Source organism: Coregonus lavaretus, assembly GCF_964263955.1.
Source record: "Coregonus lavaretus genome assembly, chromosome: 3".
In the NCBI taxonomy this organism is placed as follows: Eukaryota; Metazoa; Chordata; class Actinopteri; order Salmoniformes; family Salmonidae; genus Coregonus; species Coregonus lavaretus.
Window position 1 is genome coordinate 62,207,050 of NC_139990.1, and position 27,300 is coordinate 62,234,349.

A 27,300-nucleotide genomic window follows, 5' to 3' on the forward strand; every position below is an offset into this window, starting at 1 on the left:
AGTTAAACGTTTGTTAGTGTGAACAGGATCCTATAATCTAGTTCTGTGCCGTCTTGCCACTTGGCTTAGCCGTGGCGAATGTCAAACCTGCTAACATTCTGAATCCTGTAGCCCTACAGTCAGCAGCACATGGCTTATACGTCAATAGGGAAACCCAGCACAGACAAGAGTGTGGTACTTAGACTGTGGTTAATCATGTTAAGGTTTGCCAAAGAGGAGCCAGAGTGATGTAAACAACCTGCAAGAAAGCAATGATCTGCTTGTTGTTTTTTTGCAGTAGGCTAGCTGCAGCGATTAAATAGCTATTTTGACTTAATGCCAGTAAGACAAAGAAATATCAGTATAGCCTAGTCAAAGTTATCGAGTCAGATTAGCTACAGACTACCCTGGGTCAATTACTGTATAGGGTTCTGACAGACATCTAAAAAACATTGACATGTTTTTATATAATGACTTTTACATCTCTGCCTGGAATTTGGGTCAATGGGTCACTTACCAAATACGATCTTGAGTTTGGTTGACCAAAGAACTTCAGGCTAGTGAGAAACAGACAAAAGGTTAGTTGATCAACATTGCAGTTAGAACATAAGAAATGAACATAGGCTTACTGCAGTGAACATCAGTTTATTTGATTATTTTCTGAAAACAGGCACATAATCTGTGGAGACACAATGGAAAGTTACTCTACCATAACAAGACCCACTGGAAAAAAACAGCTATGAGAGGGACTGTTCGTGGTTATATCCTTATATTCCACACCAGAGGGTGGCACAGAGAGATAAACATCGATATAACATTACATTTGTACACATACAGTACATACATAGACTGGAGCGATCACAAGAACAAAGACTGCATACTCTTGTGCAATAGCTTACTATTCTCATCTTAACTCAGTGACCAAATACCTTTCCCATGTGGCCATGGAATATAAGGAGACCAGGAGAGGAAGCCAATTTAACACTATTTGAGACAGACGACTAGACCTCACAAACATCCGACAGTCTACTGCGGGCCACTTTAGCCAACATGGATCTACAACAGTAGCTGATACTGTCCACCAGAAATCTCAACACTCACTCTATCAATTATTCTGTCAGTTTCCACAAAAGGCCTCAACATTCTTCGCCACAATCAGTTTAATTCAGTTTCACTTTCTCCTCAATATTGGTCTAAGACAAAACCATCATCAGATTCTGAGAATTACCAGGCTGGCCATTTTCATTCTGTTACAGAGAACTCTATGTGAAAGTGTCCATGGGCAGATATGGTTATCCAAAGTTTTGTCCTTGCGCTATTGCTCAGTTCTTAGTGTTACTGTCTGTGGGTGGAGGTTGTCCCTCAGTCCAGGGCCATTGGGGATGCCATGACAGGGAGATGGATGGAGGGAGGGCTAGGGGGGTTGACTGTCTGGAGGCCCATTTCCCTGGTACCACATCAGTGTGGCACTGATGAAAAACAGGATGGAGGGAGAGAGCCAGGAGGAAGAGAGGAGGGGTATATCTACCGTAGCCTCACCGCACACAATTATTCTACTCTCGTTCAATCAGATTCCAAGTCCAGCTTTATGAGTACTGTAGGCGAGATGGATTCACATTTAGATCACTGGGAAATGTGTTGTGCAATAGAATACAGTTCTTTTAAGTCCAATTCTGATAACCCCTATTGGACAAATGCATGGGCTGTCCGAAGAGATGCCAGCCAGGGGTGGGTAGTGAGTGTTTGGTCATCATGGTAATATGAAGCAGTTGCCATAGCAACTATATGCCATACACAGGATTACATGGAGGTGAGAGTATTCACATATAAAGTATCTGTGAGAGGATATAGCAGAGTAATATCACAAGTTATGAGGGTTATTCACTCCGTAAATATACTTGTTCCTTTTTAGAAATCCTGAATTTAAATCCTGGCCTTATGTATGCTCTTCAATTACAAAAGCATAACACATATTGCTATCAATGTTGGATATGTTGTGTATTTTACTATGTTCTGTATTGGTAAAACATTCACTGTGACATCAAGTTTTATAAATAACACTCAATTTCTAATAGTCGAAGCTAGGAGCATATTCTTTAGTCTACGAACAACAGAAACGCATCTTTTCTGGAAGTGCAGCTCCCTCTCAGGGAGAATATCACAGTAAAAAACAACACTGTTTGTCCCATTTCCCCTCATATACCTTGGGCCCCCACCCTTAGGACGTTAGCCAGCACTGTCCTTAATGTGTGTGCAGTACAGGAGGGAATTATGGGAAGCCAATCTGACAGGACTCAAAGCTACGGGTGGGAGGTCAAAAGGTGAAAGGTCCTTTCTATAGGAAGTGGTGGTTTCATGAAATCACCCACCCTGGGTTGGGTCTTAGTCTCTTCTTCATCATGATCCATAGGAACTGTATATACACTGACCATTTAGTTCATAGTATCTCATACTGAGCCACTTTCTTTACTTAGCCAGTATTAGTTCACGGGGTAGAATGGAATGTGTGTGTGGTTACTGGCAATACAGCATGTTGGCACACTAAGCCGGTGATGGGGTTAGCTTTCCTCTTCACATCCCGTTGACCAGGACCACAGTTTGGGTGGGGGTCTGGGAACGGCTTTGGCGTTCGCGCTTGGCGTTCTTGGTGCTGTCGTTGCGCGAGCGTCGAAGAGACAGGAAGCTGAGGCGGCCCTCCAGGCCCATGGTCTTGTTGGTGTTTGGGACGGTGGTGCTCTTGTTGTTTACAGTATTGTCCAGCTCCCCCTCCGCTCCCTCTGCTCTCTCACCTGAAACACACAGACAGGTATGCTGTGTGAGCCTGGTCATGAATATCCTTTGTGAGTAGGAAGCCCTGCACACACACCCCGTAGACGATCATACCCAAGTCTTTTTCTAAAAGTTTCCACTATGTTAACCTTTCTCACTTGTCCAGAACCTTCCGCAGGCTCTTAGGGACCCAGCGGAGATTAGGATGTATCCCCCAGCAGTACTGCTAGCCTGTGGCTCTGCACCTGCTCTGGCCTAAGCACTAGGATAGCTGTCACAATGACTAATAGGCCTCTCCTCTGGCTCAGGTGTTAGTCAGACAGGTAGCAGAAGACGATATGTCTTACTGAAAATAAACACACACCATCAATCTCTCCTTTTTCACTTGTTTGCATATTTACACCTCATACAGTATGCAAACACACACACACACATACCTCTCTCCAGGTCACACTCAGGTGATGACGCCCCGCTACACTCGCTGCGTGGTCCCAGGACAGGCGAGATGAGGCCGAAGTCAGATAGCGAGACAGGGCGGGGAATGTCCAGACTGCAGGGGCGTGAGGAGGGAGCAGGGGAAGAGGAGGAGGAGGAGGAGGAAGAAGAGGAGGAGGAAGAGGAGGGGGGACAGGGCGAGGAGGAGAAGGAAGAGGAGGGGGGGCAGGGCGAGGAGGAGCTGGCAAAGGGGCAGGGCGAGGGGAGGTCCTGGGGGCTGTTGGGGGAGTGGGAGGAGGAGCCCAGGCTGCAGGTGGAGTGGGTCTCTGAGTCCTCCTCTGACATGGCACTGCTGCTGCAGGTCTCATCCTCAAACGACTCAGACATCACTGCAGAGACAGAGAGAGGGGAAGAGTGGTTGAGATGTAACAAGCCTTTACTGTACAACTAAGGAGTGTATATGCAGAGCATCAATGTGGCATCCACAGAAAAACAAAATACAAAAGAGAGAAAACAGGAAGCTGGAGATTGAGGGTGAAGAGGTTTAGGTGAAAAAGGGAGAGAGAGGGGCCAAGGGTAAGGAACAGAGAGAAAGGGAGTAGGAAGAAAAAACAAAAAAGGGAGACAGACAGTGGGTAGAAGGGGGAGAGGGAGACTGCTTGAAATACTGCAGAGATCCTTTACACTGAAAGAAAGAGGGAGTGTAAAGACATACAGTACTTCAAGACAAATATGAGATCCATTTTCCGTGTAGGGGTCAAAGTCCCCAAATTCCAACATGGATGGCGAATGTATGAATGAAGGCATGTTTTCTATGACCTTGAACTATGTGCAATCGCAGATTCTTTTGTTTACTGCCATCGAGTTACAGTTTGAAACAGACACACTTTACTATATCTACTAAAAGACAAATCAGCAAATGTAGCATATTACTGTTTATTGCTGTTGCGCGTTAACCCACATAATCTCAGCCAATGGTGTCGGAGTGGGTCAGCCAGCAGTAGGTCTCTCAGGTTGCCATGGTAACATCATCCCGCAGCCCATAATGCAGGACAATGGGAAGTGGATCAGTGACACACACTGCTCTGAACAGCCACTCTCTTTGTCTGACTACAGTTGAGCCTCATCTCATCACAGTGTATATCTTCAGCACTTAACTGATTCAGGATCAGGTCTCATTACTCAAGTCCTAACCTTAACCATAGGAGCTTAAACAGTAAAGCTGTCTCTAGGCTAGTTGTTATTAAGACATGCATGGAATTTGGGTGCCATGAACGATGCCATGCAGGAAAGACCAAAACCATTTCCTTCAGCATAAAGAAAGACTTCAGTTAAGTATCTCTCCTTCAAATAAAGCATTGTGTGCCCAATGACCTTTGCAGAAGATCCCATGATATGACAACTTCACAAAGTCAATACAGGCATTTTAAATTCAACAGGAATTTCCTTTGAAAGAAGGAGCACATTTCTTCTAGGAATTCCTACAAAGGATTCGAAGAACAAGTCAGAGTGTCAACAGGGTGAGTATGCGTTTGCATGTGCCGTACCCAACTAATAGTGAAAAGTAGGCAATGCTGGCTGTTTAGCCTCACTATGTAGGACAGTTGTTCCAAGAACAGTTTCTGCAGTTTTCAAGCGCAGAAACTAAATGACCAGAACATCATGCACTGTAAGTGTACTCACTGGAGATGCCATCCGACTCCATCTTGAAGCTGGCAATGTCGTCCCCGGCGACATTGTCGCCCTCGGCGCCCACGCCCCGCCCCCGGGGGCCCATGGCTGAGTTGCGTCGGCGTTCATGGATCTCGTCTGAGATCATCTCCAGGTTTCTCAGAGCCGTCTTGTACCCTTCTTTGGCCTGGCACAGCTTGGCCTGCAACTCATCCACGTTCTTCTTTAGGTGCTACAGACAGAAAGGGAGTCATTATTAGCATTAGCTTGGTATACACAGTTAAGGACACACACACACACACACAAAGCCATCATTGCCATAAATGGTTTAGACCTGAGATGACATGGCAATATGTTCACGGTCAAAGTTTATTGACCTAGGTCACATCAGTAAAGATCTAACCATGGAGCAGAGTCCACAATAACAAGGCAATAATAGAACTCCTTAAATCTAAAATACCTTTAAAATGGTCTATGAAGGCAGGTAAATTACAGTGTAGTGTAGTGCACACATACCTCAAGCTGTAGGTAGTACTTTGCCTTCAACTCAAAGTAAGGTCTGCGAGAGAGAGGTCAATCAAAAAGAGAGGGAGGAGGGGAAAAAAGATTAGAGGCGATGAAAACAACTTGGAATAGCTCTGTACATATCACCAAGGCAACAGGGTGAGCTATATGGCTATCACATTAGATGAGCTAACTGTGGAGAAAGGATTAGGCTGAGAGAGCTGAGGCAACACAGAGCAAGACGGATTCAGTCCCAAAACTCTAAAACTGACTCTTTCCTCATCTCATCTTCATGACACTAATAGGTAGGAGGACTGGCTAGGTTTCAACCAAACTGATTACACATATCAAGTACATGACCTGTGGTCATGACGGAAAGGAGACAAGGAAGCTTTTTAAGACTATATGGATTCACAACAGCCTCAGTCTCTCAGTCACAGCTGGGAAACATTAGAGACCCCCTACTCTACACTGTACACTCCCTCCCCAAAACAGGCCTCCAGTCTATGGAGTTTTGTAAAAACCTGACAGCATATACTAACCAGCACACCACCACATTGTCTCTCTTTGTGGTGCTAGGAATAAAACAGCCACTACTTCATCATCAAAGGTCGAAAATGACTCCTGCAGGCCACAGGAGGTTGGTGGCACCTTAATTGGGGAGTACAGGCTCGTGGTAATGGCTGGAGTGGAATAGGTGGAATGGTAACAAACACATGGGTTCCATGTTTGATGCCATTCCATTTGTTCCTTTCCAGACATTATTATGAGCCGTCCTCCCTCAGCAGCCTCCACTGTTGCACGCACCTTTACCTTTTGCACATTTATATTCATTGTTTTGTTCAAGTTGACCTTTTCCAAGCTACTGAAAAATCTATGTCATGAAAGATCAATGTCTTGGAAACGGTCACTGTCGACAAATAAACAGGGATTTGTGAATGTGTGTGTCGGAGACCATTTGATAATTGATGCAGTGGTTGTAGAAGATTCACTTTGACTTCTCAGTCTTTTAACTACAGTGCGATTGGGTTGTGGTCGCAATACGGTCATATGGGACTCACTTGGACTTGTTGATGGTGCGTTTGAGTTTCTTCTCCAGCTGCTTCATGCGGCCTATGGCTGCCGTGTACTTGGCTGCAGTCTCCTTGTGCACCAGCTCACTCCGCGTCTTCGTGTGATCCGCCTCCATCACCTGCAACAGCCAATCAGAACTCAGTCTGGCAGCTACACAGAAATGCGACAACGTGACTTCCTAACTTGTGAAACATCGATTTCCATCCACATTATGCCTCAAACCTTTGAATAGTAACATTCAGGTGTCAAATTTCGGTTTGATAGACAGTCATGCTGCATTAATGCCCCCCGCAGAATCCCATTCCCTCCATGCAGTACGGTACTCACCCTCTGGGTGGCGTGGTTGAGCATCTCCTGCCAGGCTGAGTCAAACTGCCTGGTGTCCTCCTCCAGCAGCCTCTGCTCTGCCAGGGCGATGGTCTCCTTGGCAGCCCCCAGCACCTCCGTGGCCCTCTGGAAGTCCTGGGTGGCTCTCTGGGCCTCCAGCTGAGCCTGGGCAATGGGTAGAGCGACACCACGTCAGATATGCACTGAGATCAGCCACAGAACCAGACCTTCACTTGGTCTCCTGCAGAATCTGCACAACGGATGGGATGAGACCCTATCAGACACACTTCAGGACTGGGTCTCTAGCTGGGCCTGGACAATGGGTAGAGTGACAGCCCGCCAGACGGGCACCGCAACAGGCCATGACACTCTGCCGCCAGCCAAGTTCTCTCTCACCATAAAATATTATGTGGGCCATGTCTGGCCATCAGTGTTGAACCCCTGCCCCTACTGCCAGCTGGCCCATGCCCATACTAGGCCAAATCCTTGATCTGTACACCTCAAGAGAACTCTTTCCTCTTGCAGGAAATTAATGATGAGCTCTTCAGTCAAGAAACTACTATATCCAGTGTCTCTATATAACTACAATGTAAGCACTTCTCATGAAATGCTGTTTTTAAAAACAAGAGACACACAAAACCTTCAGCTCAAACATTGACAGGAATAAACCAAATCAGCTGTTGAGTCAGCATGGAAAATAGCAACTAGGCGTAATAACAAACAAATCACCAAAGGTCCTTGTGACAGACTATGGAAACACGCCAAACACTGTCTTGTATATAAGATGTTCCTAACATCAAAAGGACTCATTTCGGAGAAAACACAGAAAGGTCATGACGGCATGACGTATGGATGTATAAGCACAAAGTATAGCTGCAACGTCTCATTTGACACTTACTGTATACAGCGGGGGAAGAGCTTTAGGGCTCAAAGACCTCACAGCTAATATAATTATTGTCAAACACTTCACACCTGTCTGTGTGTCTCTCTGTGTGTGTCTGTCTGTGTGGCTGTCTGTGTGTCTCTCTGTGTGTGGCTGGCCGGGTGTAACAAGGCTCAACATCTTGTTTTCCCCTTGGTATCTATTGATACTATCAGAAGGTATCAGTAACATCCAGCTTTGTTTTAACACATCCCTCCCTACCCACTCTGAATGTTCTGTTCTGAGGTCAACCAAAACATCGTAGACTGCTGCCAGAGAGAACATACAAGTATTACTACTTTTCTCTCTGTGCATATTTTAGCCCAACCGGGTCACATAGTAACAGAAACTCCAAAACAGTTCCCTCCTCCAGCCTCAGTTATGGTAAGGTACAGTACAAAGCGGAAGCTTACCGTAGCTTAGACTTCCCATGTGTGTGTTGCCATAGCTGCAGAGCTAATCCTTCCTCATTTATCCACTTTTCCTCTCTAATCTGTCAGTCATAGCAACTGACAGAAACCCCCTGTAGCTAGCGCTAATACCCTAAACCCCTCTCTGTTCTGTGGGTACCAGTAAAGCATCAACTCAAGGCTTTGCCCCAAACTCACCAATAGCATGTCTAGGGAAGGTGATTTACTGCATCTGTGTGGGCACGAGTGTGTGTGTGTGTGTGTAAATTTACTGTAGAGGCTAAATATCATTCAGACGTTTTACAGTAAGGATGATAAAACGTTACTGATCTGCCAAAAAACTAAATCCCAACTCGCTTCCGCTTATCATAGAATTTCCAGACAAAGTAGCGTTACTTTTGTTAAGTTTGACTAGTTTGGGAGGAAGTGAAGGTAGATATACACTGACATGTCTCCTTGGCTGCAAGCAACTTATGAATAAGTCACAGCAGAGAAAAGTTCCAACAGAATCTCATGTGAATAGGAATTCTACTGACCTAATTTAAGTGAGGAACACATTGAGTCACCCCAAAGAAAACAAACTTCAATGAAATGAAGTGATCATTATTTCCTGCTCTCATCATGACCTATGGAGCAGTATGTGGTATACCTCAAGACTCTACTAGATAAGGATCTGCAAGCCAAGATATTCCATTTTTTAGACAACAACATCCCATTCCCTACAATGGTAATTTGATTAGCCTTCCAAATGCCAACTCAGCACGAACTAAACAACCTCTGCCTTGTGGTGATCACACAACCCATTCACAGACCTTCACATGACATGGATGGGCTTGGCGTACACATACGAGAGAGTTGAGTCCAACCACATGCTAACCAATGTCTATCACTTCACTGTATGGATGAGTCATGAGTTTGAATGCCGAGGAATTCAACTGGGGCCTTTCTTTCACAAAATGGTTGTCACGTTGTTCACGAGTCTTGCTACCTACGCTCTCATTCAGACAACTCTCTCCCTCGCACTGTAAGCACATTCAGTGATCTACTTTAAAATCACTCGGCATAATTGTTTTCCCACTAACCCCAACAAACAGACTACATGCTGAGAAAACATGCCCCACTCCCAGGAACACCCTATGTGCTTTCTGTATCCAGTGTTGTCCACTTAATGTAATACAGTAGGAATCATCTCAGGAGAAAGGACTATTCACCAGATGATAAAGTCCTATGGCTGACTCAGTTCATAGGAATAATACTGCATTGAAGCATAATACTGTACAGCACGATGTTCTTTGTGCATCTATCTCTGTCTTTAATTTACTTCAGCAGGAATCACTCCTAGATAGCAGGCTATTCATAAGGAATGCAACAGAACTAGTCTGCAGACTGGCAGATAGAGGCTATTTAGTGCCACATTTATAAATATATAAGTACATGTATTAGTATTTAGTAGTGTTCTGTTCCTACTGTATACTGCAGATGAACAGAATGCCAACAGAGAGACTTCTCACAGCAGGCCTACTGCTGTACACCTGCTCCACTATAAATGATTGGCAACCCAGCCCTTCTCCTCTCTCCTCTGCCTACTCTTCTCTTCCATCACCACTTCAGTCCTGCTGCCACCGTGATCCATCATTCTATTATTTTCAGTTTACTCATCCCATCTCTACCCTTCATTTTCAGCTGCACAGTGATGGTGTAAAAAAAAATATATATATTTAAAAAAAGAGTCCAGCTAACTTCAAGACTAGAGCATTATTTCTCAGCCACCTTTCAATTCCTGGGCCTCTCAGGAACTCTCACAACCGGAGGGAAGAGGGAGAGATAGATGGATTATTAGGGAGGAGGGGAGATGGATGGAAGTGGAGGGGAGAGCAGGCATTAGTCTATTTATTCCGCTCATTCCAATTAATTCTTGTGTTGTTATTCACTGTCCTCTCTAAGGACTGTAAAGGGCTGTGGTTTCAAACCGGTGTATATTTGGCCTCTAGAAAGATGTTAATACCAGATCAGTTCTGCATTTCTGCTGCAGTTTCTGTCTATATAAAAATATAATAAGGTCTACTACTTTCACTTCTCTCCATCACACACAGATACTTCATAGGCCCTTGTAACAGGAATTTCCAGGCGAACAAAAAGGAGAGCAGACATTGATCAAATCAATCACAAATCAACCCGGTTTATTACAAGTTGCATCATGGAGACAGCTCCAGAATAGGAGCAAAGAAAATGTCTAATTATATTAATCACACAGCGCCGAATGTTCTGTAAACACCAGGAGGCTTGTAGGAAGTCACAACATCAGCTGCTACAGAATCACAGATACATTATCAGTGTGTCCTCGAATCCAGTCTGGAGTCAAACTTTACACAACATTCAACACTTGGCAGACATTTGATACAGTTCAAAGGTAAGAACATCAGTACACAGTTACAACAGATAATGATAGAGTAACAGGTGCCAAACTACTTAATTAAATATGGTACTTAAAACATCCATGGTTAACTCCTTTTTCCATTCCCCAAGGGAATACATCTGTCTCCCCGCACATATAATCATGTTTATTACATATCAATCCATATCCACAGTAACTCAAATACAGGAAAATAATTAATCAAATAATTTCCCATTACAGCCCTACTCATATTTTAAATCAGTAGGGCTCTGTAAATGTAAATCAAACAAGCACCAACGCGTGCACACTCAAGTGTAAGTAAAGTATAACTTTATAATAAGACTACACTTTCTCTTTGTGCATAAGAAAATCGGATCCTGCTCTACACAGCCTTTAAATTATTCACAGCTTACGCTCTTCGGAGCCCTAACAGAGAATTAATTTGGTTAACCGGCACATGTTCAGATAATCATCTCTTTGCTACATATTCACGCTTGTCTCCATGGCTGCACGCATGTAAGAGAAGCTTTGAAATATAAAGCATTCCTATAATCTTCACAGCATAAATTTGACAACGTTTGCAAAAACAAGACATGCCAAGACTTCAAAGACCAGAGAGTTTCAGCTAAACATTTCTCAGCATAGGCCATCAACACTGGAAAAGTAACGGCCTTCAAAGAGAACACAAACACACAGCTATTTTCCACGAGAATTAACCGATTTAATCTATCTCCTCAGTTATTCAGGGCAATTAATCTTGGTGAAAAGGGAGTGAGATGGGATGAAAAGGGCCTTTTCAATTGGAGGTCATTGATTTACAGTCAGATAGTAAACATGCATCTCTGCAGTTAGTCACGCTTCGCTAGCCTTGGCCTTATTTGTGTCCCGATTGAGACTGCCCGATTGAGACTGCCCTAGATATCTGTCAGAGACCCACAGAGTTAATCCTGAAGAAGTCGTTAGACCGTACCTGACTCAGGGAGAGCTCGTCTTCATCATGCTTCATGGTCTGATGCTATAACAACCTAGATGCTGTAGATTGATCAGGTCAGTCTGAATGTTACCTCTGAGGCAAAGTGAAGGAGCAACAGTGCTCAGACATGGACGTGGGGGTGCAAGCCTCTTGTTCCAAGTGGTTGGTTAACCATTGCTTAACTTCAGTGTTCCAGTCAACGTCTAATGCGCTGAAGCACCACTTGTTATGAACAGCTGCCTCTTGGATCTCCAGCCACAGCCACTTTACAGTAAATTCCTCAGCACACTCATACAATGTTCCATGGCTGCAGGCTTGGACAGCAAGCGTTGACAACCCAGGGGCGGACTGACCTGAAATGCCAGATGAACTGGTCAATTTTTAGCCCAGTGGGCCTGCCTAACTTGGGTTTTTAGCAGAAAGAAATGGGAAAGAAAGGAAAGAAATGGGCTGGTGTGGGGGCCTGGAGAAAAAAAAAGGGCCTGTGAGTTAGAAATGCCAGGGCCAATTTCAGGTCCCAGTCCGCCCCTGTTGACCCCCCCCCCCCCCCCCCCCCCGCCCGCCCGCCCGCCAACACCACACACACACACACACACGTTAGCCAACCAGAACAATAGGCACATGCACAGCTCGCACACACACAGCTGTATTGAGTCATTGTCAAGCTGAGATGCCATTATTAAAGCAGCTCCAGTCCTGCTTGCTGAAGCAGTTATGTAACCAGGACTGACCAGCATCAACATGCACCACAGGACACCACAGGCTGGACACCACAGGCTGGACACCACAGGACAGGCTGGCCTCACACCTCCCAGGAGGCCAGAGCATGGCTCCAGGACATGGCCACGACCTTGTCTCTGCTCCCCCTCTCCATCCTTCCCTCCATCTCATCCTAGCCCCCCATGACCCTCGTCTGCTCTGTGCTATAAGCCTGCCAAAACATCTCTTCACAGAAGAGAAAGGTCACAGATGGTCTCTTGACTATGCAGGATTTCTAACCGTCTTAACCCAATCTCCATACCCTCAGGGATATACTAGCTTTTCTGTAATAAATGGAACTGAGTTGCTGTGGCAGTAAAGGAGACTGTCTGGCACAAAGTTCCCTATTCTACCACAGCAAGTAACTTTCCAGGGCAAGACATGACAACATTCTTCTTGCACTGCAAGAATGCATGTTGGGATTGTAATAAAATGCAATTTTTACAGTATGACAAAACCTCAAGACCATATAAATTCCTACAAACTCTCTCCCAGTCCCAGCACTGAAAGAGTGCACTTTTGCTTTATCCCAGACACTACAGTGACAGGTTGATGTATTAGAGCACCCAGTCTCTGACAAAAATGTGCAGGGACCTAGAGTATCCTTTCTAGTTGTGATCCATTTGCCCTTGACTCAGAGCCAGAGAACAATCCCATACATCAGCTGGAGTCAGCTCTCTCCCCCAGTCTGACTCTATTCCAGCTGTACCAAATCCAACCAATCTACTGGATGATCTCCTTCAGGCCTGAAGGATTTTCATTGCTTTCCTCCCCCAGCCTCCCCCAGCCAGAAATCACTAAGCCCCACATCTGTTCAATCTATGGCCATCATGGAGGTCAGTTCATAACTAATCTCACAGACATATCCACAGTCTGTCTCCTCTGTTGTGGACCTCAGGCATCTCCCCTCCTCTCTCTCATTATCCGTCGCTCCTTCGTTCTTCCCACCTCCAGACGCACTGCGGTTAGATGACTGAGGCAGCGAGGGGCTGAGACGATCTCGGCTGTGCACTTCAGCTGCGTGGTAATCACTGTCGGTAACGGGCCGTGCAGGAGAGAGCGAGAGGGAGGGGGGCGAGATAGAGTGGGGAGGCAGACTGTGCCCAAACCTTGCACCAGCCACAACACATTACCATCACCATTCTCCTCCTCTCTTTTGTTCCACCTGTCCCCCACTAGCTGTACCTACTCTCCAGACAAAATGGGGCAGCTGAGGGGGAAGGGCAATAGGACTTCAATGTTTAATGCTAACCAGGGTTGGGGTCAATTCCGTTTCAATTCAGAAAGTAAACCAAATTCCAATCCCACATTTTCCTAATTGAAAAGTACTGAAGAGAATTAGCATGGGAATTTCAATGTACTTCCTGAATTGACTCGAATTTAAATGAAATTGACCCCAACCCTGATGCTAACTGCTAATATGCAACCAGAGTTAGATATAGGAGCTGGGTTGCTAATGCTAATGCTCTGCCAACTGACCATGCTTGATTGAGGTGAGGAATATTTGCTTGTATTTGACGATACAGAAAACACTATCATACAACACAATAGAAAACCTGAAAATAGTATATCCTGCAAACCTCCCTAGAAAAACTCCTGACTGGTCTACTTTTCGTCAAGTCACACTCTTCAAAGCGGAGGTGAACGAGAAGGAAACTATACATATTTCATGAGATATAAGAAAAACACTTTTCATCATTTTACACTACCGGTGACTGCAGCAATCGAGGCACTCTGATTCAGCACTTAAAAAATGGGAGCTGTCAAAGAATAGTACAGGGTACCCAAGCGATCCCTCAGGAAACATACAGTAAAAAACTTTCTGGCCGAGTCAAGCCGTCTCTGAGCCACTTCCAAGCGCAGTCACCCATTAACTTGTGACACCTATTACCGCAGGATATACTAGCAAGTCTTCTCAACATCTAAGGTAAGTGACAGGCTTTTGCATAACAAAGCAATAGATGGAGTTATGGTGCGTGCGTATATCTAGACTAAGGTCAAGAGCATTTTTCCACAGCGCTGCCACTCCCTGTGTACCTTATCATTAGCCTTCTAAAGCAAATGATAATGTATTGCTCATGTAGGCTACTTCAACAAACCAGAGAGATAGAGAATTTCCACCCCTCTGGGTAAACAATGATTCAAGTTCAACGTTGTGTACATGCTCCCCACTGAAGGAGAATGGAGAGACTGAGGTGGAGATACATTGCAATAGAAGAGGAGGAAGACAGAGGATAGAGTATGGAGGAGGAGGAAGATAGGGAAATAGAGGAAGAGTGTTTATGTTGCATAATTGATTCAGGACTGTTGTGTTTAAATGGCCTCTGCGCCAGTCACCACTGTGAGGTTGATTAACTCAACCATGTTAGAGAGGCAGCCATTTACCGCACCACTGATCCATTTCAACCTCAACCGCTTTGTAATGCTCTCAACCACACCTTCGATCGATGAGACCTGTGATGTGTGTGTGTGTGTGTGTGTGTGTATGAGTGTGTGAGACCAGTGCCCTAGAATCGCCCTATGCAGTCAGGTCCCACTGACTTCTTGTTGCAGAGCTCAGCATAGTATGACAGACAAGCGAGTCCTGCACTTGTTCATAATTAAGATACCTGCCAACCTAGTCTGGAATTAAGAGCCACGGAGTTAAGTGCTTTTCAAAGGTTTCAGTCTCAATCCCTCAAGTATGTGCCAAACTCTTATTGAACCCCTGAACACATCGTGGCTTCATACCATTGCTTTCAGTGAAATAACTGGGCCGGTAAATGCAGGGGCGCAACTTTGGTTTTAGAAGTGGTGGGGACATAACATGGGCATCTAAAGTTCAAACAGCCTGCCTAAAGCATCAGACAAGTTCAGTACATATAGTTGTTTTTATTCAAACACATAGGGTGTGTCTAGATATGGAAAAATGCACGTTTTCAAAATTTGGCCAATCGATTGGTCAAAAGAAAAGACTACGTTGACCAAGCGTAGTCTTTTCTTTTGACCAATCGATTGGCCAAATTTTTAAACATGTATTTTTCCATATCTAGACACACCCTATGTGTTTTAATAAAAACAACTATATGTACTGAACTTATCTGACGCTTTAGGCAGGCTGTTTGATTAAATAATTAAGACACACAAATGACTCAAGAGAGAGCCAAAGATCAAGGTAGCCTAGCCAGAAGAAAAAAATATATTTCCGACCCGCCTTCTCCCACTGGCAGAATTACGCTGCTGAAGTTGCCGGTAATAGGCTACACCAGCACTTGGCAACCTTTTCCATTTGGAGGGCCAATTGATCTTACAATTTCTACCAATCTGCGTGCTAGTAATGATTTTCATATGCACATTTTCGTGGAACAGTTTCATCTCAAAATCATTGTCTGTGGTTAATCTACACTCTCTTAATCTAAATGAAAATTGTAAAAATCTAAAAGTAACTTTTATTGCCATTGCCAACTATGTAAAAACAGCGTACATAACGCCAACACATAAAAATATTGCAGCCTGCAGGTAGAAAAGATCCAGAAAAAAATTAATGTGACTTGTTTCAGGAAACTAGGCGTATGTCACACGTCACTACTTCACAGGAGCGCCATTTGAACGTAAACTTTTTTTTATTATCAAAATGCGTTTTTTGGGGGCAGAAATGCCTTCTGGAACATGTGAACTTTCATGTGCCTTAATAACAAACTTGTATGCCATCTGTAAATACAAATAAAATTGATAAATTACGAGCCTAGTTGGTTTAGCCACGGAAAAAGACAGCAACCTTCCTGCTAGCCATGATTGGCTGAGATAATGAGTTGGCTGCACATGCCGAGAGATGAGTTCGGATTGGTCTGCCATGTAGCACGCTTCTGTCTATAATATGAGCTGGTCAGTATGTGTAGGTAATCCTTTCTAATGTGGCTTTTTTGAAAGATATCACGTAGTAGAACTGCATAAGAGTTGCTTTCCACTTTCTGGAGGACCGAGTTTTGAAATCAAATTAGAGTATGATAGCTATGGAGATGGAGAAAATTCTGCCGTTTGATTGCAAATATGCAGACGGAGTGGAAAAGAGAACACACAGAAGGCTGTTGTATAAAACACCTGTCTCCGGATTACATCTTCAAACTAAGGGCAACCAAGGCATCCGTGACAGATAGGGAGACGCGTCCATCCCTGTATACAGGTAAGAGAGCCTAGCTAGCTACATTTTCAGATATTCAAGTGTACTGTTAGCTAGCTAGCTAACGTTAGCTGGCTGGCTAGCTAGGTAAAGTTACATGTATGATCTTTCTAGTAATATTATTCGTATCTCAGAGTCATTTGAATTGCTAGTTATAGCCTAATGTTAGCTAGCTAACATTGAACCTGGTTGGTTAGCTACCTGCCGATTCATGCAGGGTAGTAACGTTATGAGTTGGAATATGGTTAATTGTTTAGCTAGCTAGCTACATGTCTAAACAAAAGACTCCACTATGCAAGTAACTATTTCAATAGAATGTTTATGTTTGTCGACAATGGTCGATAGACGTAGCTGGTAAATTCGCTCTGGCTATCTACTCCGATTTCAGAGCACTCTCGTCAGTGTGCTAGAGCGCAGAATAACTGACGAATTTACAAACACTCAACACCCGTTGAATATGGCCAGTGTCAGTAAACGTTGGCAAAAAAGCATAATTAAATTCTTGCCAGCAGCACAGTTGCAGTCACCAACGCTCTGGATAAACAACTCTGCTAGGGCAAGTCAAATGGTCAGAGTGAGCTGTTCTCTCATTTGTCTCACATTTACATTTTTCACTTTCATGTCGAGTGGTTATCGAAAGGGAGAGCGCTGGAAATATTGTTCAAATACTTTGAGGAACTATTGCCATTCTCAATTGATTCTAAAAACAGACTTCGTTTATTTGGTGTTTGAGTTTAAGAAAAATTACTTTGAGAAGCTCCACAGCTCATTTTGGGCACATTTATGGGCCTAGATTTGTGTGCAGGCCAGGTAGACTAGTCCTACTTCTATATGCGTAATCAGGTGTGCGGCCTTACTCAACGTTGACAGGAGCGTTTCAAACAAAAGACGATGAATAAATTGACAAAACTCGTAAATGGAATTAAATAAAAACGTGTTTCTCTCAAGGGTAGCATAAGTTGTGAGTTCTGCAAAACACATGTCCACGCCGACAATGAGAATGATAAATGACTAATAATAATAATATATTCAATGCATTAACATAAATCACTGTACCCAAACAAACATTGCAGATTAGAAATTATGGGAATTAACGGTAAATGTAGGCTACTACTGGCAATATATGTAATGGGGAATTGAGACACAGCAAACAATGCACACAATGAAGTTATGAAACAATGAATACCCACGAAATGGTGGGAGAGAGCGCATTCTGGAGAGAGACGTGCTTTGTGCATCTGAGACACAATCCCCATATTCTTGGACCGTGGCATCCCCGTGGCCTCCTCAATGGATTAGTCCACTGAGACAGGCGCAAATCAGACCGTTGTCTCATGTGCCAATTAAAAAAATATATTTGCAACTGCTTGACAAAAAAAACTCATGTTTTCAATACAGACCCCTTTGTCATACAGTATTCCATATAAGGCACCCAGACCTTATGAAAGTTGCACAGTATACCCTTAATCTTGTAATAAATCAAATCTAGTGATGCATAACTTGACATTTCTGCCATCCAATCTGGGAGGATATCCAACCTTCCAATTAATAGCAATGCATTTCTTAGCCACTATAAATGCTAGGATACACAGTTTCTTCTGATAAGTCTCCAGTATCAACATTTTCAAGCAAACAAAAACAGGGAGAATCTGTAGACATGCTGAGATAAAAGAACATACTCTTTGCCAGAATTCAGCCAGCCTTCACAAGATCATAACATATGCAAATATGTCCCATTTTGGGCCTCCCGAGCGGCGCAGCCGACTGCGACCGAGAGACCCATGAGGCGGCGCACAATTGGCCAAGCGTCGTCCGGGTTAGGGTAGGGTTTGGCCAGCCGGGATGTCCTTGTCCCATCGTGCTCTAGCAACTTCTGTGGCGGGCCGGGCGCATACGCGCTGACTTCGGTCGCCAGTTGAACGGTGTTTCCTCCGACACATTGGTGCGGCTGGCTTCCGGGTTAAGCGAGCAGTGTATCAAGAAGCAGTGCGGCTTGGCAGGGCCATGTTTAGGAGGACAGATATTTTAATAATTTCCCCTTTTGTGTTTTACACCTCAAGCAGAGGAATTAAATTTCTGAGTGCATGATATTCAGTTTCACTGGCATATAGTATGTTCTATGGATGGTCTTAAACTGCAGTAATGTATGTCTGAGATTATATGAACATGACTGGGCATTCAAACATATCTGTATCCATTCATCATCATCAATAGTGTCTCCCAGGTCTTCATCATGTTTTACATGTTTTGTGCCATCGGGAAAAGCCTCTATCAACCCTTGATACGGTTTGGAAATCAACTTTAGAGGTTTGTCAGACTGCCCTAAAATAGTTTCAATCTTTGAAACATCTGGCTTGTCCAGTGTTTGCTGCACAGAGAAATAGCCTTGGTTCTGCAAAAGTTCACCTCAGCACCGTCACAGACTGGTCTTCCCTGGTTGACTGACCCTGCTGAGACCCCTGTCACCATCTGATCCTGCTAAGACATGATGAGCATAGTGTTGTGTACTGACTGTGCACCATGACACTGTAGCTTGTAAAGCTGTTTATACCGTGTCAATGTGAAAAGTAGGGAATTAGCTAGGGAAACTGACAGATCAATAACGTTACATTGCTATACTGACTAATAATAACTCACATTGCACTGTCAAATTTTTTTTCAGAATATCTTCAATCATTTGTCCGCTGGTTTCATTGTTTGATTCAGGTCTAGTGTGATTGAGGCTAAAATAATAACTGAAGTTAGTGAGCTAGCTAGCTAACCTTAGGCAACTTTTGGCTAGCTCTAATGGTACATCAACTGGCAAAAACTGGCCATGTTAATTTACTTCTGTTGAAACGGGACAAAAAGGCTACAAAACATTTCCATACACACGCAACAGCTGTTAGATGCTACTACCTGACAGATAGCTAGAGGCTAAAGCTGAACTGGCTGTGGTAGCTACTAGCTAGCTAGCTAGCTCATTCTCTTCAGACATAACTTCAGTCGAGATGGGATGAAACATTAGCTAACGTTACATGTCAGTTACACTACTAGCTCAGCACTGAGAATAAAAAAAAAACAGCTGTTAACTTGCCAGCTACATCAGTCAAATAAAGAGTAGCCAGTTTCTGCTGTGCTTGCTTTTACAACCTGGAGAAAAGGCGCAACACACAGAGACAGCAGCTGCAGACAGCAGCACCGTGCTACCCGACCGCTCTGACGTGTCCGCATGGTCCTAAAGCACACCGATGCCTCTTTTTGTATCACAGTGCAATGATAAAACTGTGAGGGGGACAAAAATTATATTTCAGAATGTGCGTGTGTGTGTGTCCCCGTCCCCGTCCCCAGTGAAAGTTGCACCCCTGAGTAGATGTGCGAAAGGTAGACAGAGGAACTCATACAATCCAATATCCTCAAACTTAGAAGAACTTCCTTTTTCCATAAGGGAACTTAATTTGTGTTGTCAGGGGCATTAACATAAATCACAACCACACAAAGGTGCATGCTCATTCAGAAGCCATATAGAGGTTGCCTGAATGAGGGGAACACAATGCCCAAAGCAGAGCCAAAAACACCAGAGGGAACAAAATAAGAGAAGAAGTGAAGAACCGTTGGCCTTTAAAAACCTTTTCATGTCTGGTTTGGTCCCGGCAGTTCCTCTCTGACTGTTTACAGCTGCAGGGCTCTTATCTAGATGAGCAGGTGGCAGCAGCTCTCCTTTCCTATAACAATAGCTATGGCTTTGCAGAATAGGGAACCGAGATCACAGCTTCACACAAAGCCACTCCCACACCCCCCTCACTCTCATTAAGCAGCCGGGGCTTTAACACGGAGTGATGTTGTTGTTAGAGCCATCACTCATTACCGTGTGTAGAGGGGCAATTAGGCAAATGAAGGAGAGGCTGTGCAGGCCATTCACTTCAAATCAAATTGTATTTGTCACATGCGCCGAATACAACAGGTGTAGACCTTACAGTGAAATGCTTACTTACAAGCCCTTAACCAACAATGCAGTTTTAAGAAAGAATACTTGTCCTGGCAAGTCAAGCTAGGTAAATAGGTAACACGTTAGTTAACAGTCCCATACCATTTGGTGTTCAATGTGGTATTTGCCTAGTATTTAGAAATGATGTGGTAGTCAACCTGGTATCAAATTGTACGCAATGGTGCTGGTTTTAATGAATCCCAAAGAAACAAGGCAAATAAAGCGTTTCCGATAAATAAAAGATTTTGGACTATTTCTAAGGTCAATATGAGCCGAGACCCCCAGCTCGTAGTCCCCCTGTCCACTGAGTGGTGTCTCACCTGTCTGGCCACTCTCCGCGCCTCCCAGTAGGGTTTGGACTCCTCCACCGCCTTCCCAATCTTCTTGACCAGCTCATCCAGCTTCACTGTGGCCTCTACCAATACAGAGCGGAACTTCTGCCTGGCATCCTGGAGAGAAACAGGGAGAAAGGGTTATTAACTAGGACTGTAGCGAACTTCCAACCCTTTGTTTGCTATGAATATTCACAAAGGTAATAGAAGACTCAACACTCATCTCGATGTTACGGCGATTACATTATTAGGTCATTGTTCTTAACTAGTTAACCAACCGCAGTTAACAATTGACAGCAAATATTAAGTTAGACGCACCAGGGGCAGCTATGTCGATGCAACCATCAGACACAAGCAAACAGGCAATTAACAAAGAAATGGCCATATGAAAATGATCATATGAAATAGCCTTTTATGCGACACACCATCAGCTACTGTTAATGTTTATTCATCAGTCGGAGTGGTTAGATGTAAGAGTCCCCAGCTAAGCATGCTGATAAAGCCAATAACAGGCCTACTTTCAACCGTATCAAACCTAATCTAATCCAAAACATTAAATCGCCCTGAAACCGTTTTAGATAAGGCAGAGGAGATTTTTTTCTCAGATCAAACAAGTGAGGTCAAGTGTGACGTCCAGAAGGAGACATCATGGTAGACAGAAAACAAAAACAAGCATGAAATTCCTGGAGATGTCAGTGTGGAAAAAATATATAGCACTTATGCAATAAGTTTATTGGATTGTTTTCAATTCTTTGAAACTTTAAATCTGACCATGGGATGTTATGTAAATCTGCACCAGTGTTCTGGACTAAGATATCCTTCCTGTTACCATTTCAAATCTGAGGGATGGAAGGCCAATTGTGAGAACAGGGCAGGGACACACACTTCCTGTGACATCACTCATCCTGCAACAAGCTGGCATCTGAGGACAAACACCATGTCCGAAAACAACCCCTAGCCCCTGAACCCTAGCTCCTTCCCATTCAGTGTGTATGCAGATCAAGGAACCCAATACAGTGATGGCTCCACCACCACTGTTTGCCATTTGCTACACGTTGGTACTTGCTGTTCTGCTGCCCCAACATGTTTCTTTACTGTACTCTGTCAGACTGGAATTCTGACATGGTTATCAGATACCTGCTATCCTGGAGAGAAAAACAGCCTTTCCATGAACTCCCAACCTCCTGCATAGCAAGAGGCCACCGCAGGGGAGGCACCATGCATTATTTCAGTCTCAGAACAACAGGGGGTAATTGCTGGGTATGAAAACTGTACGTGTGTGTGTGTGTGTGTGTGTGTGTGTGTGTGTGTACAGGCCATGTAAACCATCTATTTCTCAACAGAGAAAATTCAGAGGATGGGGTCACGGTCCCCCCTTTCTCCATCTCTCCTTGTAATGCATTTCATCCCCCACTCTCTCCCTCTACTCCATCCCCTTTTTTCTGTTCTTATTTCCACTCCTCATTTTCTCCATCTCTCTCTTTCTCCTCTAGCTGATCCAGCAGAGGTTACAGTACAGTGCAGTCTCTCTGTCCCTCACACCTCAGGGTCGAGCAGAGCGTTGCTTTTGTGGCGCATCTCCTCTGTCACAGCCTCCTCATACACTGAACACCATCTCAAACACACTGTCGTATACCTAAAAATACTCTAATTCAATCCAAACCATTTGTGTAACTGTATTGCCCTTTACCCAGATACAGCTTATTCCATTTGGATGTTGATATTGGTATTAAATGAAAGGCCTCTGAATTAAATACAAAATGCTCACAGATGTTATGGAACTATAGCCATTGATCTGCTTTGCCCCTTATCACAAATGCAGTGACACGTGCTCCTTGATATTATCAATACAAACACTACAGCCAATGGTCCATTACCAGGACATTATGATATTCCTACATCCAAATGGGCTCTGCTGCTGGCTATCCTCATCACTCCATCAATACCAGAAGCTCTGCCAAATCTGCACTGAGCAGTAGTTGGGGGGTGGGGGAGCTGCGATACCTTTTATTCCTTCTAGGGGGTGCTGCAGCACCCTCAGCACCCCTACTTCCTGTGGCTATGTACTTGAGAAGTGGTTTGAGAAATGGTGAATCAGTACATCTGTGTGTTTATTCCCTTTAAAGTCAAATGCACTCAAAAAGTTGGACAATATTTTGTGTGTGTGTGTGTGTGTGTGTTGCAAAGGGTTTCCACAGAGGCCTTTATCTGATCTTTTGAAACGTTAATTTTGTTTACAGATCGGTGGAGCAATCCGTAAGGACTCAAGTCTATCTCAAATAGACACACTTCACCGATTGGCACACCGTTTACTCCAACAGGCAGACAGCTGTGCACTGAGAGACCACGTCAAACTGGGTCTACAAATAAACTGATTTGACCATGACCCGCTGACTCAACAACACAGAGCGGAGTATATCTGAACTCGAAAAACAAGTAAGTATTTGACAAGCACTCATTGAACATCAAGATCAATGGAAACATTGTACAAGTACAAGTTCTTTAAGCTTTATGCTGCTCAAGTTGGTGAGGATCCAGTAAACATTAGAAATGACAGGTATTTTATAGACTGAATGCCTCCTTTGACCCCAACAGGTGTCCTAAAGAGACTTTTACCTTAATACAGATCCAAAAAGGTATACGACTGACAGAGCTGGGTGCTACTACTTTACTGACATTTAACAGCATCCAAAGATCAACACTCTGCAACATACACCACCTCAATGACCTGAATGAATCATCTTCAAAATGCAGAGGTCAATGTCTAATGGTTGAAAGGAATTATTTGATAGTGGGTCACCTTGTAGCTGCATAGTGCAGAAAATATGGGTTTTGCATGTAAAACATATGAAAAGCCACAGACTGCTGCAAAGTGTCTGATGACACATCTGATGGCAGAGCGGTCAAGTCTTCACTTTCATTTGATTCTAGTTGTTGTCAATTTGTGTCAGCCATGTGGTGCACTTTGGAGGGGAAGTGTGTGTCAAACTTGAAAGTGTGCGTGTACACTGTCTTACCTCCAGTTGTGTCTCACATCTGTTGATGTCATCTGTAGACTGGTTGAGTTTCTCCAGTTCTCCCTGTAAGAAAGAGAGCAAATGACAATATTGAGCAACACCAAGAGAAAGGAATGTAATACAGTATCTGGGAAGTCTGCAACATCTGGAATGTGTTACACTTGGATGAAATACTAGACTGGACATTAGAAGGTAGCCAGAGTGATGGTTTGAACAAATAGAAGAATAAGCTATCATCTTGATTTATGGATATATTAAATGCACATAGCTTTTAAGGCTAAACAATTTTATTTTTCAACCAATTAATAGCCTAGCACACAGCAGAAGGTATATTCAGATGAACATGCTATTTGAGTGTCAGGCCTGTATTCCCATGCATTCCATTAAATCAGAAACAAGTTTGGCTAAAACATAGCCCATCATAAACCTAACAAGTAGGCCTACGTCTCAACTTAGTTGGCTACAATACAGACCTTTTGTTCAAGGTAGATCGACAGTCTTGATAAATCAATACATTAAAAACAATTTGAAAAAAGACCCCAAATAAGATAGACTTTCTGCCAGGGATAATACATACTCTTCCACTGTGCATTGAAGTGGATGTATCAAATGCTGTTAAATTAAGAGATTAGTTAGTCTCAACTGAAACAAAGAGCAATTGTTATTATAACGTACCTGAATTCTAGGGTCCACCTCCTCTTCTTCGTATTCCGAATCTTCGTCAGACCTATTTTCTTTCTCCAAATTGTCCATTCTGGATGATAAAGCCGACTGTGTGCTGTCGGAGCGAACAAAGCCAATTTCCAAGAGACGCTCTAACCGCGAGACCGGCGCTTCTAGAAGAAACACGCTCAATCACACTGCAACATTAGCGATGATAAAAAGGAGGTTTGAAATATTTATATGTATATCAAAGCGATATACAGGTCATTGAGAGACAAAAGCGTGATAATCGTCTTGTAAAATGTCAATTGACACAACGCTCTGTCTGCGTCCAATGCCGAGCCACTGAGCAAGTGATGATGAAATTACTTGTGAACGCGTATCTACAGCGTAACGTCACGCCCCCTTCTGCTCTCCAAACGGATGCATTTATATATTTATGTACCATCAAAGACTACTTACTGTGTGGTAAAACAGTTGTAACAAGTTGAATATACAATTTGGGAAATTCAATACCTTTTTATAAATGTCTTTAATATATATTTCTTCCCACAATAGAATGTTCCAGATTTCAGATAATAATGAATGAAAATGTATTTAATGAATACCCTCAGATATTCATTGCCCCTACATTCCATTTAGGCCAGTTAGCCATACCCAACCAAATACCCTCTTTGTATCAGCCTACTCCAAAATACCAGATACTCTCTTCATCCCATATTCTAGAACCACTTTTTCCAATGCTCAGATACCATATACTGTATCCTCAAAACATAAGTAGCCCAGTATTGAGCAGTGTAACACCATAAGAAATGCATGATACAGTAAATTAATGGGGGATGCCCTATAGATTAAACATGGTATTTTGGTCTGTTGGGTCTGGATTCAAAGAAATCGAGTTCAAGAACAATCTGATGATGAATATAATTATATTTATATGGTATCATGCACGTCAGTTGTGTACAGAAGGCCTATATTAGATAAATACTCACTCCGGCAAAACCTTATGATATATTGATTTAAAGCTTCCATCTTTGTATAACAATTCCTTCAAGTTCAAATGATACCCATAATACGGCACATTTATGTTTAAAATTTATATTATTTCCAACAATATGATCTGTGTTTGGGAGGTAGAGAGGCTGTTGTGTAAAATACACACCAATCATGTTAGACAGGACTCATTTGGTATTTTGTATGTCTGAGTGGAACTGGAACCATTTTTGATAAAAATATTTGTAATTCTCACTTTCTCTCAGCCCAAGGTAATGGAATGCCCAGTATGTAAATGTGGTGTGTAGGTGGTAATGTTTACAAAAAGTTATAAAGAGTTTATGAAATGACAGAGGCTTTGAATGACACATATCAGTGCTATTGCTTGACATTAGAACATAAGGCTTGGTTATCATTCAACTACCATTAGAATGTTTATTTCCAGTTATTTTACTGCAGTGCACTATGATGACAAGATAGACCTATTGAGCTATTTCATTAGTTTCACTTCTTGTTAGATGCGTTTGTCCCATCCTGATTCAGATACCATGTGACCCAGATATACTAAATATGATTAGATAGGCAAATAGCACACATTCACGTCATCAGTGAAGGACCCTTATCCTAAGACACAGTTCTGTTCAACAGCCCATTTTGTTCATTAACCTCAGGCATATAAGAGGTCCTTATCAGTGCTGCAGTGCGTGATTAGGCAGCCGTGGACAGTAAGGTGACTCAGCTACAGTGCGTAAGTACAGGGTACTCAGACACAGCGCTGCCTTTAGGGTTGTTCCCATAGCTAGAACAGGAGGAGAGCATCTCTGCAGTGTGGGAGTAAATCCAGGTATTACACCCTCTTTTTCTCCCACACATACAAACACACACCACTTGGACCTGTATTCACACAGGTTCAGTCAACACAAACACAGCTGCTTACTTGCTCCTTCTCTCGCTCTCTCTTTTTCTCTCCCTCTCTCATACCCACATCCAGACATCCTTGTTTTCATTCCCCATGCCCATCAGAGGGGAAAAGAGAGAAGCAGAGGATGGCAGGCATGCAGATTGAGGGGGGTGATTGTTTTGACAGTTATGTAACTCAGACTGTCTGTCTGCTCACCTTAAAGCCAGAGAACAGACCAGTTAGAACACCAGTTCACTGCCAGTGTTAATAATGGGACACGACAAGGGGAGGAAGAAAATCAACCAGTCAGGAAAACCTCAATGACTTTTTCCACAGCGCACCAATCTGATGGGGTCGTGTCCCGTTCGGAAACCCGTCTAGTCCTTGGAATACATCCGCTACCCATTCACTGACAAGAGAATCACATGCCCCATTTAGGAGGAGAATCAAATATATTGTATACAACCTACTTATTGTATATAGATGGCTGTGATCAGGGGGGAGTGGGAGTATACAGTATATCAAGAACCAATGTGAAATCAGGATTAGTATTTCAATAGGTATTCATAACTGCATAGACTACATTGTTTCGCCAATACTTTTCAAAACCATAAGCACCAAAAAGCCACATCTAGGACTGTGAACACATTATTATTTATTTTTTACTGAAACCAATATAAGTCAATATCATTAAGGAAGGGATCCCTTCCTAGGTAATTACAGAGGAAACAGTGTACTAGCCTCATCTCACAAGAGTTTAGCTTCCCACATTACATCACTGTAACTACTATCAACATCACAAGGACATCTACAGTAGTCAGCATGTTCTGTCCACCCAAAGGAACGTGTCTGAATAACAGGATATGTCAAACCCCTCCAGATAGAAGGTACTAGAAGGCTATGACCTCTTCAGTGCTCTCTTTCACTGTGGAGCAGAGCTGACCTCAGCCTGAGCATGTGCGTGTGCGAGATACTTTTCTACAGGAAGTGCCCTCTCTATAAAGGAAATGACACAGCAATATAAGAGAGGCGGATCTTGGCATGGTCCTG

At 43.4% G+C, this 27,300-nt stretch overlaps 1 protein-coding gene across 1 annotated transcript; it reads right to left on the reverse strand.

The window, feature by feature from the left end:
- Positions 1-608: 608 nt before the first annotated feature.
- Positions 609-24,692, reverse strand: LOC311113462 (SH3 domain-binding protein 5-like). The gene is made up of 9 exons (XM_084156683.1): positions 24,369-24,692; positions 23,694-23,756; positions 20,665-20,793; positions 6,760-6,924; positions 6,420-6,550; positions 5,371-5,413; positions 4,867-5,086; positions 3,186-3,572; positions 609-2,768 (listed from the first exon to the last, which is right to left on the reverse strand). The coding sequence occupies exons 1-9, from the start codon at positions 24,444-24,446 to the stop codon at positions 2,551-2,553; spliced, it is 1,434 nt and encodes a 477-aa protein (XP_084012809.1). The 5' UTR covers positions 24,447-24,692; the 3' UTR covers positions 609-2,550.
- Between the last annotated feature and the right edge of the window lie 2,608 nt (positions 24,693-27,300).